Raw genomic sequence first — 12,312 nt, forward strand, 5'->3', positions numbered from 1 at the left:
AAAACCCCAAATGAAAGGTGATAACTACTGGTAGAGTGTACTATGTAGGCATTCAGGAGAATTAAAGACAAATTCCTAATTAAGGAGTGATTAGGAAAGGTTTTATAAATGTGAAAGGATCATTAAATATTAGGTATAGAGTGAAAGAAAGATAGTGCAGTGGAAAAGCACTAGCCTTGCGTGCATCTGACCTGTTTTTATCCCTAGCAACACATGTGGTCCCCAGAGTATTGGCTAGGAGTGACTTGTGAGCACAGAAACAGGAATAAACCCTAAAAAATGAGCGTGGCACCAAAAAAATGAAAGCACAGTTTGTATTAAAAGGAATGATATAGGAAACCCTTTATGGAGAAATATAATTAGAAATACAAGTTAACCAAGTCCAGTGTTATGTATAAAACTCAATTCAAGAGGGTTGATTTAGAGAGACTTTCGTGGCTATTAAATGAATATTAAATGATAAAGGCATAAATATAGGATGCAAACATATCTAGAAAAGCTCCTTTTTGCCCCATTTTTATTTAGGTACCATACTTTACAATATGTTATGTTAATGATAGATTTAGAGAATCCTGGTCTGACCAGGAAATTTGAACTTAATTCAAAGATGGCGAGTAGCAGTAGCATCAAGAGTTTCTAAGTAGCAGAGTGGTCCTTAATGACTGTGTGCTGAAGGAAGGATAAATTAAAAGCAGGAACAGCTATTGTAAAATCCGAATAAGAGAATGAAATCCAGATCTGAGTTAGAGACCTGGGGTGTGGGGAAGAAGGAGCAGATTCAAAGCATATGCACTGAAAGTGCTGCATCTAATCACATACTGAGATTAATGCAGTTAATGTATAATATATGGAAACTGAAAGCATAGACACAAATTACAGAATGGTGATTGTTAGGAGAAGTGGAGACATATTAATCAAAGTATAAACACTTTATAAGAAAAATAAGTTCTGAGGATTTAACATACAACAGGAAGATTCCATTTGGCAATCCTTTTATATAACTCAAAGTTGCTATAAATATAGAGCTTTCATGTCTTCATCATAATAACAACAAAATGGAAATTGTGTGAAGTAAGGGATGTGTTAACTGGGCTTATTTTGGCAAACAATTTTCAATATATATTCATTGAATCATTAAATGGTATGCCTTAATGTTGATGGTATATTAAACCTTCTTTGTCAATTTTCTCTCAATAAAGATATTAGAAAATAGTGTGGACTATGGGATGTGGTCGAAGTGACAGAGTGCATACTTTATATTCCAGCAATCTGGGGTTTATGCCTGGTATCACACAGTTCCCTGAACACTGAGGGCTGTGGCCCCCATAATAATAATAGCTTAAAAAGAGTAATCATTTACGACAGAAATAATTGAATTTTAATTTTCTGTATAATTTTATTTGTTTTGTTATGAATTTTCAAAGATTTTCTAGAGAACATCAAATATAAATATTATAATATCTAAAGATTTCTAATAACTAGGGCTGGAGCGATAGCACAGCTGGTAGGGCATTTGCCTTGCATGCAGCCAACATGGCCGACCAGAGTTCGGTTCCTTTGCCCCCCTCGGAGAGCCCAGTAAGCTACCGAGAGTATCTCGCCCGCACAGCAAAGCCTAGCAAGCTACCCTTGACATAACCGATATGCCAAACACAGAAACAACAAATTCTCACAATGGAGACGTTACTGGCCCACTCGAGCAAATCAATGAACAACGGGAGGGCAGTGACAATACTAAAGAAAGGGGGTAATTATTATGAAAAACCCATCAAGCTGATTTTTTTTCCTCCATACTGTCTGAAAGGCTGAACATAAATCAGAAAAGAAGAGGCATGTTCACTGGCCTCAGCAAGCTTTGATAACTATTTTCAGTAACCGCTAAAAAATGAATATCAAGATGACACTAATATGGGATAATTAAAAACACAGTAAGAGTTAAAGGATGCTAAAGTAAGGAAGAAGAAATGAAAAGAGGCTTGTTATCAAAAGTGAATTGGGATACTAGGAGAGGATTCTATGATGAAAGAAGTTTAATCTGAGATTTGAGGAAAAGTAGACTGAATAATTAAAGCATCTCAAATTTGAAACATCTTAGAAGGGGAAAGATTCAAAGATAAAAATGTGTGTCATGGGGAAGAAAGGGAGAAAGAAGCTGGAAAGGTAGGTTGGTTTGAACATGAGAGTTAAGGCCCATGTGTGAAACTTGAGGACCCAAAAGAGGCTTCATTCTTTACCTCAGATTCACCCAAGGGTCACTGGAGGAGAACATAAAGGAAACAAATGAGGGAAAATCTTAGAGAAAAGATCAAAGGCTACTGCAGTCGTCGTGAGATAGGGATTTATACCAAGATGTTCGAAGTGGTTATGGTCTTATAAACACAACCCAAGTCAGTAATTGAGTAGGAGAGACAAGACATTTCCAAAGAAACAAATACTTCATTGTGATGATGATGATGGATCATAAACTTAGTTGCTAAGAGACTCCTCAAAGACTGGAACTGGATCATCTCATAACTTCTGAACTGATCTGAGGAAAACTGGAGCTTTGTTGACTTTGGAGGCAGATTCCTGCCGAACTGAAAGGTCTTTCTCATGGCCTCTTCACTATTTATGCTTGTTTTCTCTGTTTCTATGAAATTCATTAGTTCCTTAACGGCCAAGGAATGTGTCATCCAGATCTGGGAACATCCACAACTCTCATTAATGAGGAAAGGGGATTAACTGAGGTCACTGGGGTTGTTTATTAACCACAATATTTAGCAGACCACCACTGTCCCATTCAAGACACTGAGCAGATGATACCTATTTTGCCCACCGATGAATCACTATTCTTTATTATGTGCTAGGGAATATGTAGGCCAGGGTGTTCTTCATCCAGGGTGAAAGCCGACCATCCATCATCAAATTAGTGTTTCTGGGAACCTACTCTGTGCTTATTCTCTAATGGGGCTTGTCAAGAAAATATCCACGAGGAGACAAAATAAGGAATGACTATGAATAACCGGTCATGATTTCTAAAGAAAGAAGGGTGCTTGAGATAAATGTTTAGTTAAATGGTAGATTTGGAATCTTCCCAGTGAGGACGGCTTGAGAGAAAATATTTAGAGTTCAAAGAGACAGAAGGCAGTAAGGACATTCTTTGCATGAGTTCTGAACTTCACCATACATTGCATTACTAATCCCTCACATCAAACACATGCTTTTTGAATTAGTGTTCTTGTTTACAGAGGAGAAAATCCATGCTTATAGTGATAGAGTAACAGCCAGTAGAAAACAGAGCATAATTCAAAACCAGTTCTATTAACTTCCCACCATACCAACCTACACTTCACATTATATCACGAAATACCAGAAGAAAAGCATCTATTAATGTACTTCTTTGTGATGGTTTGTTTGCTTATTTAAACTTTGTTTTCTTTTAGCTTAGGAAGGTAAAAGAGTGTTAAAATTTATGGTATAACTGATGTAAATAAAATTTAAAAGCTTTTCATTGATTTCTGTAATGTAGACCACATCCTTAAACTTTTTTCAGACCTCCTTCTAATCTTGTTTTTCTTCCTCTGATCCCCATCATACTAGTTGGCTCCCCTTGACTTGTGCTGTGCCCCCAACTAACATAGATTTTACCTGTGGACTCATTGGAATATGGAGGACAGGGGGAACGCATAGCTTCTATTTTGAAAACTGATGATGTGGACCATTACGATTCAAGGGAACATCTTTAGGAAATAAAATGAGCCCTACTTGAGACCATTTCTCCCCCTCATTGTATAATGTAGTGCTATAGCTAAGTGGGTAAATTCTTGCCATCTTTAACCTCCATTTCTCCCTACACAATGGGGGTTGTTTTAAGCAATAGATAACAATATTGATAAACTGTTTGGAGGGGCACCTAAGACATAATCAATTTTATTTACAGGTCTCTGTCATTCTTGTTATTATAGTTGCACTCCAGTCATTGTTCTGCACCTTGTTACCCACAACCAGTCCAGAACGTTCTTTTCTGGGCCAGGAATGGTGTGGGACCACACACAGAGGTGCTCAATTACACTGGCAAGCCACTAGCAAGACCGGCACCCTACCATTCTTTTATATTGCAAGATAGCTCCTCCTAGACCTTCTTAAAGTGACAGATCACTCCTCCAAATCCTCTAGAACCCTAACTACAATGTCTGACATATGTAAGCTCACAATTAGGGGCTTATGGATGAGGTACTCATCTTTACTAATGTTGTGTTCCACCATTAAATTCTTCTCTTCCACCTGCCATAAGGAGGGAGTGCATAGGAGAGTTGGCATATATACCATTTGGGTAACAGAAAATATTTCAGGTCCTCTTTATTGCAAATTTCGACTCCGAGTACAGAATATTAGATAATTTACCTCTGATCACTCTGTAAACTGGTGGGAAACACAATAATTACATTTCCAGAAGTGCATAAAAATGAGCTACTTAAACCCTGCCTGTTTGGAGCATGTTTGGATACTTCAATCAGATGAAAAATAAACCAGAACAATTGGGAATTGTTTTGAGCAGGCACCCCACCTGTTTCAAAAATTGGCCTTTAAATTTTATGACTACAGAGAACAAGCTTAAATTGTTTTAGAATTTATCTATGGGTTTTATTGGGCCCTCTTTGTTTCCCCCAAATCACTCCCAAATTTCTCCTGGCATCTACAATGCACATCCAGGATAGTAACTACCTTAAGGTACCACCTGATCTTTTAAGAAGCTTTAACTTTCCAAATACTAAGATGTTATGTTCAGTTCAAAGTCATTTAAGCTAATACAGTTTTTTTTTCTCTCCCCCCCCCCGACATTCTCTTAAAAACCTCCCACCCACCCACCCAATCGCAGGAGTCCTGGAGAGGGAACGAGCCAAACGTCTCATTCACAACTACAATCTCATTTACAACCTGTCCCTGAGCCCTCGGAAAATCGACCAGGCCTTGCGCAGATTCCGTGAGGGGGAAAATATGCTTTTGGAGCCAGCGCTTCGGTACTTAAAGGAGCTATGATAACAAACCCATATTGTGAGAACAGATGTTTCCTTTATCTCCCTTTTCACCCAGACACGTGGTACTCCGCAGCCCAAGTACGGGGTGGAGGCACTGTCAGCGTGAAGGCCTAGGCAGCTACTGCAGACACTTTGGACTGGGGCTTGTTTCTGGCGAGGATGCTCATTCAGAAACCATTCCAAATGATCTGAGAAAACCAGGCCTCCTCTTCTGAGGTGGCAAGAACCCAATGACTTAGAATCCTCTTCTGTTCTAATAAAGTGTATTATTGGTATCACATACTCTTTCCTTATGTGTCTGATCAAACTGCGTCTTTCCCACCCTCATAGTCCAAGCCAGTGAAAATATGCAGATGTTATGAACCCCATAAATGCCTGGCACAAGGTAGATAAGAGATCTTGCATTGGGCATGAGAAAATCAGCCCTTCCTCTTCTCACTATCCTAGGAAAGAATTTCACATTAAACAGAAAATAAAAGAATTCACCACAGGTAACTTAATACTAAGCAGCAGAAGAGTAATTCCAGGCATTTTTCTGAATAAATTTTTCTTAGTGAACAACTAGGTGTGTTATGCTATCTCCATGGATATGAATATTTTCTCAGAGAGTTGGATAGAATTTTGTTTTCTTCTTCTTTTTTTTTTTAATGGAGGGTGGGGAGTTATCCCAAGCAATGCTCCTGGGGCCCAGGGACTGAGCATTATTCAACCAGGGCTGGCCAGAGTGTTCAATGCTTGGGCCCACCAATGCAGTGTTACTGGTACTCAGGCACCATGCAGAGCTAGAGATAAAAATTCAGGGATTCAGGCATGCAAGGCACACCCTCTCTCCCATTGAGCTACCTTCCTGATCGAAGATAGATGTTTTGAAGGGAGATTTCTGGAACAAAGGATTCTAGAAACATGCCATTTCTTTGCTCCCTCTGGCAGGAAGATCCTGCAAAACGGCAGCAATTTTTGGTCCTTAACAACCTCCTGAGTCTACACTTCCATGCAGTACACACATCCTTGCACATCTCACCCCATAGGCAGCATGATCTCACTGAAAGAGCCCTGGCCCTGGGCTGGAAAGACAAATGCATTCCCAGAACCATCATCACAGCCAGTGACCTGGAGCCTGATTTTTAAATCTGTGTGGGAGACAGGGTGAAGGAGTCAAGCCAAGGGAGGAAGAAGACACAAGGGTCTTTGAGAATCTCACTTTGTCCATTTACTATCGTAGGGAGTCTCATAAAATCTGATGAGCAAAAATATTTAAGAAGAAAATAATTTGCATCCATTAAAAGAAGTGGCGAAAGGCCAACTAGTATGAGCTGCTTCCGTGCTTATAATTCTTGTGTTGCTCAGATTTTATTTTCTCTGAAGGCAAATTCTTCCCAATATCTTAGAAACTTGAGGGCCAGGGATATGACTAAAATGCTGGAGCAGATGACTAGCATTTGCAAGGCATTGAGTTCAATACTCACCACCTCATGCCTCCAAGCATCTGCCAGGTTGAAACAAAACAAACTAAGCAAAGAATCCTTGGGTTTACTAACTGCCTTTTAGGTCACAGAAGTAAGCAATCAGCATTTGGTTTCTCATGATATCAAAATACCAAATTAGAATATGAGTAAAAATTGAGTCATTTCTCCCAGAGTTCTGTGCCTACAGACCATGGACACCCCTTATTTCGGAAGTGCTGGCTAAATGCTTTTACAAGTGGCATAGTCCTGGCCGGATCGGGAGCCACAATCAAGCCACCAGCACCTGCCCCATAACAGAGAGTGGGAAAACAAGTATGTTTCCAAAGTATCCCAGGATGTGCACTGGCTCTTAGAAATGTTTGTTTTATCAAATTATTCATCTCCCTGTATTTATGGCCTGTGAAGGAGTCATCTAATTTTCTCACGGGAGTGGTATAAACACTGAAATCAGCGCCCTTCAGGCAGTTTCTTGCAGAATGTAGAGATGGATCTTTCTTACGTTCCTTCAGTTTGATACTGAGCATCAGGAAGCTTAACCAATGTTCTACGAGAAGCACAAAAGGAAGGGAAAATCAAATTTGGGATATTTATTCTTTGGTAGTCTTCTTTTGAAATCCTCAACTACTTCAACCCAAGAGGGGTGTGTGTGTGTGTGTGTGTGTGTGTGTGTGTGTGTGTGTGTGTGCGTGCGCGCGCGCACGCGCGCCTGCACGTGTGTGCATGCACATGTGTACATGTGTTGTGTGTGTAGTGGTTATGATGGTGGGGGTGAGTTGTTCATTTTTAAGACTTACACATTGCATGAGTAAATGGTAGACTTTCTTTGAGTGTGTGTGTGTGGTGGTGGTGGGGGGGGGGGGTACACACGGTTGTTCTCCAGGCTCACTCCTGGATCTGCATTCAGGATTGTTCTTGGAGGGCTTAGGGGGCCCTTGGTATTGGGGATTGAACCCAGGTTGGCCGCGTGCAAACGGACCACTAACCTAACACTCTGGTCCCAAGTTTTAGACTTTGGATAAACAAGAACAATAAAGGAGCTAATATTCCACTTCCTTTGTAGAGCAGACCTTCAGCATAAGGTGACAAAATGGTCATAGATAATCTACGCCCTGGGGAAGCAAACAGGTAGGCACAAACAGGAAGATTCTATAAATTATTGTTCTTCCACACATTGCTCTGACCTTATGGCAAGAGCATCTTTATGCTTTACTTTTAGAAAATAAACTTCATTCTCTCTGTTACATCTCATACACTTCTCAAGGTAGAATGAATACTGGGTGGAGAAAGCATAGCCTCTGTGTTCTGCTTCATCCAACAGAGCCTTTCCTAATGGGTATCTGTGCAGAGGGCTGACAAATCTACTGTTTGTCCTGGAGAAACTTGGTGTCCACCTTGTCTGCCCCCACTCTCATGGAACTCCCACCTTTGAGCTGTGTAGACATGGTGGAGGCTGAGTCTCGCCAGCAGAGTTGATTCTTTCCCAGGTGTAAGACCAGAATTATTTCCCACGTCCTCCATGGAGTCTTTCCCAACAGATCCCTGACATGTAAGTCATGCTTCTTAAGAGAAAATTTATTTCCTCTTTGACTTTTACACAGTATTTCAGTTCACCTCAGCCACTGGGCCTAATGGTTCAGAGCCCTTTCAGCACCTTTTCCAGGAGCCGACACCTTCTAAAGCAATGGCCATCTCACTAGTCTTGTACCCCCTGCGTGCCATCCTGTCTGTTCTCTCACTTGCATCTACTCCTCGTAGGACTTCAAGTCAAGTCAGTCTTTGGAAAGGGCTTGGACACTGCCCTTAGGAAGGTGAGAAACTGAGGCTTAGGCAGGAACTATTCTTGTCTGAGATCTTAAGGCTATTGAGGCACTGAGCCAAGGAGTGTTCCATGTTCAACTAACTTCTGGTCTCATGGTTCTGCAAGTTCTGGAAAAAACAAAAAATCACATGAAATTTCCTTGAATATGTGTTGTCTATCTTCTCCCTGTGTCTGACGATTACTCTGTGCCAAGGACCAACATCTTCATCTTGGTCCTCAGCCCAGAGCAGATTCACCATCAAGTAGGCACCTGACAAAGCTCTGCTGAATGGAGACCCTATTGGGAAGGTCCTGCAGCCTTTCACCTTGCTCTAGTTCTCCTAGATATATCACCACCCTCTGGGGTCTGGGATAAAGGGTGTTTTCAGGACTCATGGCATGAAATGTTCACACAAGCCAGGAACACAACTGCTCCAAAGAATTTGCTAGGTGCTTGCTGACTCTTCAAAGGAATTTCCCAAGATCATTAAGAGAAACAATAACGGGGTTTGATATTCTAATTGGGATCAAAAATTGGACAGCTTTGGAGCTGGCCAGAGAACTGTGAAGCTCTGAAAACAAATGCTTGCCTTTCTTCTCTCCCTCTCCTCCCACCCCCTCTGTAAGAGCCTTTCAGCTACAGTTCCAGCGCTCCTTAGCAACAAAGGCGGGGTTCCCAGAGCCAGGGTGCCTCAGGAATGCCAGCCATCCCCCTCATTAGCATTCAGGGCCCTTCGCCTGTCTTCACAGTTGGCCACAGGACTATGCAAAAGGCAAAACGGTTTGGGGGAGAACCAGCATTTAGTATGGTTTGTTGGGAAGTGGGAGGCCTCCACAAAGAGTTTCCAAACAAAAGGCATCAATATTATTTGTGGAGCCATCAGACTGCCTGGGGCACAATATGGCTCTGGCTCAGACACATGCCCGTCCCCCCGCCCCCTCCGGTTCCATGTGAAGGCTGCATAGAACCAACCCAGGCACATCTTGGCCCTGGAGGCCAGCACATTGGAAGGTCTCCTTGCTCCTTCCCTCTCTCCTGTCTTGTCTCTCCTCAGGCTCAGTTTGTCCAGGTGAGACAATGAGTGGACTCCAAGTGGTGGCGGGAGTTCTCGGAGGAGTTATGAACAGAGGGTTAGTGGTCAGATGGAAGGACAATTGTGAACAGATGGCGCTGCTGGGAAAAGACCCCAGACACACTCCCAAGCAGATTGGGCTCTGACAAAGACTCATCTGGTCGAGAGCAATTGATGCTTTTAACCAAACCCTGGCCCAGAAACATACCCCACTCTCCCACGCAAACCTCAACAGCTCCCTGAGGAGACCCCTACCCGCATTCTGTCTCATTGGAATTCCAAAATACAGAACAATGGGCCAAATCTTATAAAATTCCAACCAGCAAAGCTATTTGTCAACATTAGTCCAGAATCAGTCCCAAGCTTTCTTTCTGCCTCCTTATGTTCCAATGTTGAACACCTTTATGAATGTGTAACCCCCTCATTGTTTGGTATCTTTTCCTCTACTTTTGTTTCTCTAAAGTCAATCTCTTTTTATTCCCTCATCCACCCTCCCTGGTGGTTAAAGAGAGACAGTAAAATTTGGTCAGTCACAGATTGGGGAGATAACTAAAAAGGCGTGTGTGTGTGTGTGTGTGTGTGTGTGTGTGTGTGTGTGTGTGCTTTGCATGCAGAAGGCCCAGGTTTGATCCCTTGCATCACTGTAAGATGTGGCCCAAAGACAAACAAACAAAAAAACTGATTAAACATTATAATGATAGTACTAATCCTGTTCTTGAAATAATCAGGGAGAGAGAGAGAGAGAGAGAGAGAGAGAGAGAGAGAGATGGTCCAGAACAAGAACTATTTGCAGAGGGGATTAAGAGGGACAGAAGGGAATTGGGGGAAGTAGTTGTTCATGCAAGTTAGCTAGTTTTCTAGACTAAGTACATAGTACGTAGTAAAGGTAAAGTTAAAGGCCCTCCCGTTGATCGTGGATTTGCTCGAGCGGGCCCAGTAACGTCTCCATTGGAGACTTTGTTGTTACTGTGTCTGGCATATCGAATACTCTCGGTAGCTTGCCGGGCTCTCCGAGAGGGGCGGAGGAATCGAACTCGGGTCGGCCATGTTGGCCGCTTGTAAGGTGAACGCCCTACCCGCTGTGCTATAAATTAAGGGTCTTGAATAGCATAAATTTATTGTATCAAAATTGGGGAGGATAGAAGGACAAAATTTGGGTTGTCCTCAGAGCGAATTCCTAGAGGAGTGAGGGCATTCTGTTCATGCAGTTTGTTGGCAAGTTTCCAAGTTTCTTGACTTGTGATATATCACCTGGATCTCTGCTTTTATCTCAAAGAAGGCTCATGTACTTGTCTATCTCATTGTCCCCGTTTTTCATTTTTATAAGAACAGTAGTGGCGGGGCTGGAAAGATAGTACAGTGGTTAGGGTGCTTGCTTTGTACACACCTTACCTGCATTCAATTCTTGGTGACTATGTGGTCCTCCTGAGCCCTTCCAGGAATGAGACCTAAGAGCAACGCTAACAGTAAGATTTAAGTACTGCTGCTTAAATCCCAAAACAAAACAAACAAAAACATCATTGGTAATAAATCCTGGCCCATTGTAACGACCTCCGGTTAATTTAAGTACTCTTTATAGATCCTAGTTCCAAACAGATTCCACTCTCTGTACTGGGGACTTAAGTCCCTGATACAAATTTCATACAAGGTATCGTGAAACCCATGCAACCCATAACAGCAAAGAGGTAAATAGTTGAACATCTGTGATCAGCACATTTTTTAGATTTGTCCTGGAAATAAAGAAGTGAATGGGGGGTGGGGAAGGAGTCATTATCTCCCTTTGAGGAAAATAGGGCTTCCTGGAGGAAAAGGTACTTGTCTCCATCTGAAATAAATAGTTGGATTTTTCCAGATCATGAAGGAGAGAAGTCATTTCCAAGAAAGAATTGCATATGTGCAAGGTATATCTGATCTCATCACCTAATATTTTTAAAGATTTTTCCATTCTCTCACCTGCAACACATACCCCCCCCACACATACACACACACACACACACACATACACACAATATTTTATATATACACTTTCCTAGCTCTCCGTAAGTCAGAACTCAGGTTCCTTCCCATTATCTTGGACACTGGACTTCAGAGATTTGGACACACAAGGCTCCATAGGTGCTGAGGGCAGTCCCAGCTAAGTAGGACTTTACTTCTGATATTCGCAGAATTAAAACTTGAATCCCCCGTTAAATGAGGATTGGTAGAAAGTGTAAATTGCTCTTGAAATAGATGAGAAATTTCAAAGACTATCTAGTGCACTAACATTAAAGGATGGGAATTCTAGTTCCTGTGGATGATAGAAATTGTGATACTGTATTATATAATATCATTATTTTTAATTATATTCTATTATATCTCATATATTATTTTTCAAATTATTGTTCAACACTTTGGCCTCCCCTGACCAGTAATACTTTCCCATTCATTGACTTCAGACATGATCTGTGACTTCTCAGTGAGAGAATTGTCTACCCCACCTAGGACCCCAATCACTCAATAGTGTGATTTGGTCAATAGTGTAGATGAAACTTGTGAATCCAACTGTAACCTTTAAGGACATTGTGTGGTCCTTCCCTGTTCCTTTTAAATATTCTCCTACTGTAACTTAACAATTCAAGTTTGAATTTCTGTAGGATGAGAATCAAAGGCAAAGTGGAACAGAATATAAGTGTTCCTGCACATTATCAGTGACAGAAATTTGAGTAAAATTAAAAGGTTGAGTAGTACGGGGGGAGGAAATGTGCTATTAAGAATTGGACAGAGACAGATAGAGAAGAAGAGCTCCTGCCATAGAGACAGACTGGGGATTGGGGCGGAGGTGAGGGGTGGGGGTGATGGAAAGGAACCTGGGGACACCAGTGCTGAGAAGTGTACACTGGTGGAGGATGGGTGTTAGAACACTGTGTGACTGAAACCTAATCATGAACAACTGTGTAAGGGTCTACATCACAGTGATT

At 41.7% G+C, this 12,312-nt stretch overlaps 1 protein-coding gene across 1 annotated transcript in view; it reads left to right on the forward strand.

The window, feature by feature from the left end:
• CUNH1orf87 (chromosome unknown C1orf87 homolog) overlaps window positions 1-5,019 on the forward strand; it is a 71,209-nt gene extending 66,190 nt beyond the window's left edge. Inside the window, exon 11 of the mRNA XM_056122301.1 lies at window positions 4,859-5,019. Within this exon, the coding sequence (XP_055978276.1) occupies window positions 4,859-5,019 (161 nt within the window). The remainder of the gene's footprint in view (window positions 1-4,858) is intronic.
• Window positions 5,020-12,312: the final 7,293 nt, after the last annotated feature.

Source organism: Sorex fumeus, unplaced genomic scaffold, assembly GCF_029834395.1.
Source record: "Sorex fumeus unplaced genomic scaffold, SorFum_2.1 ptg000045l, whole genome shotgun sequence".
Lineage (NCBI taxonomy): Eukaryota > Metazoa > Chordata > Mammalia > Eulipotyphla > Soricidae > Sorex > Sorex fumeus.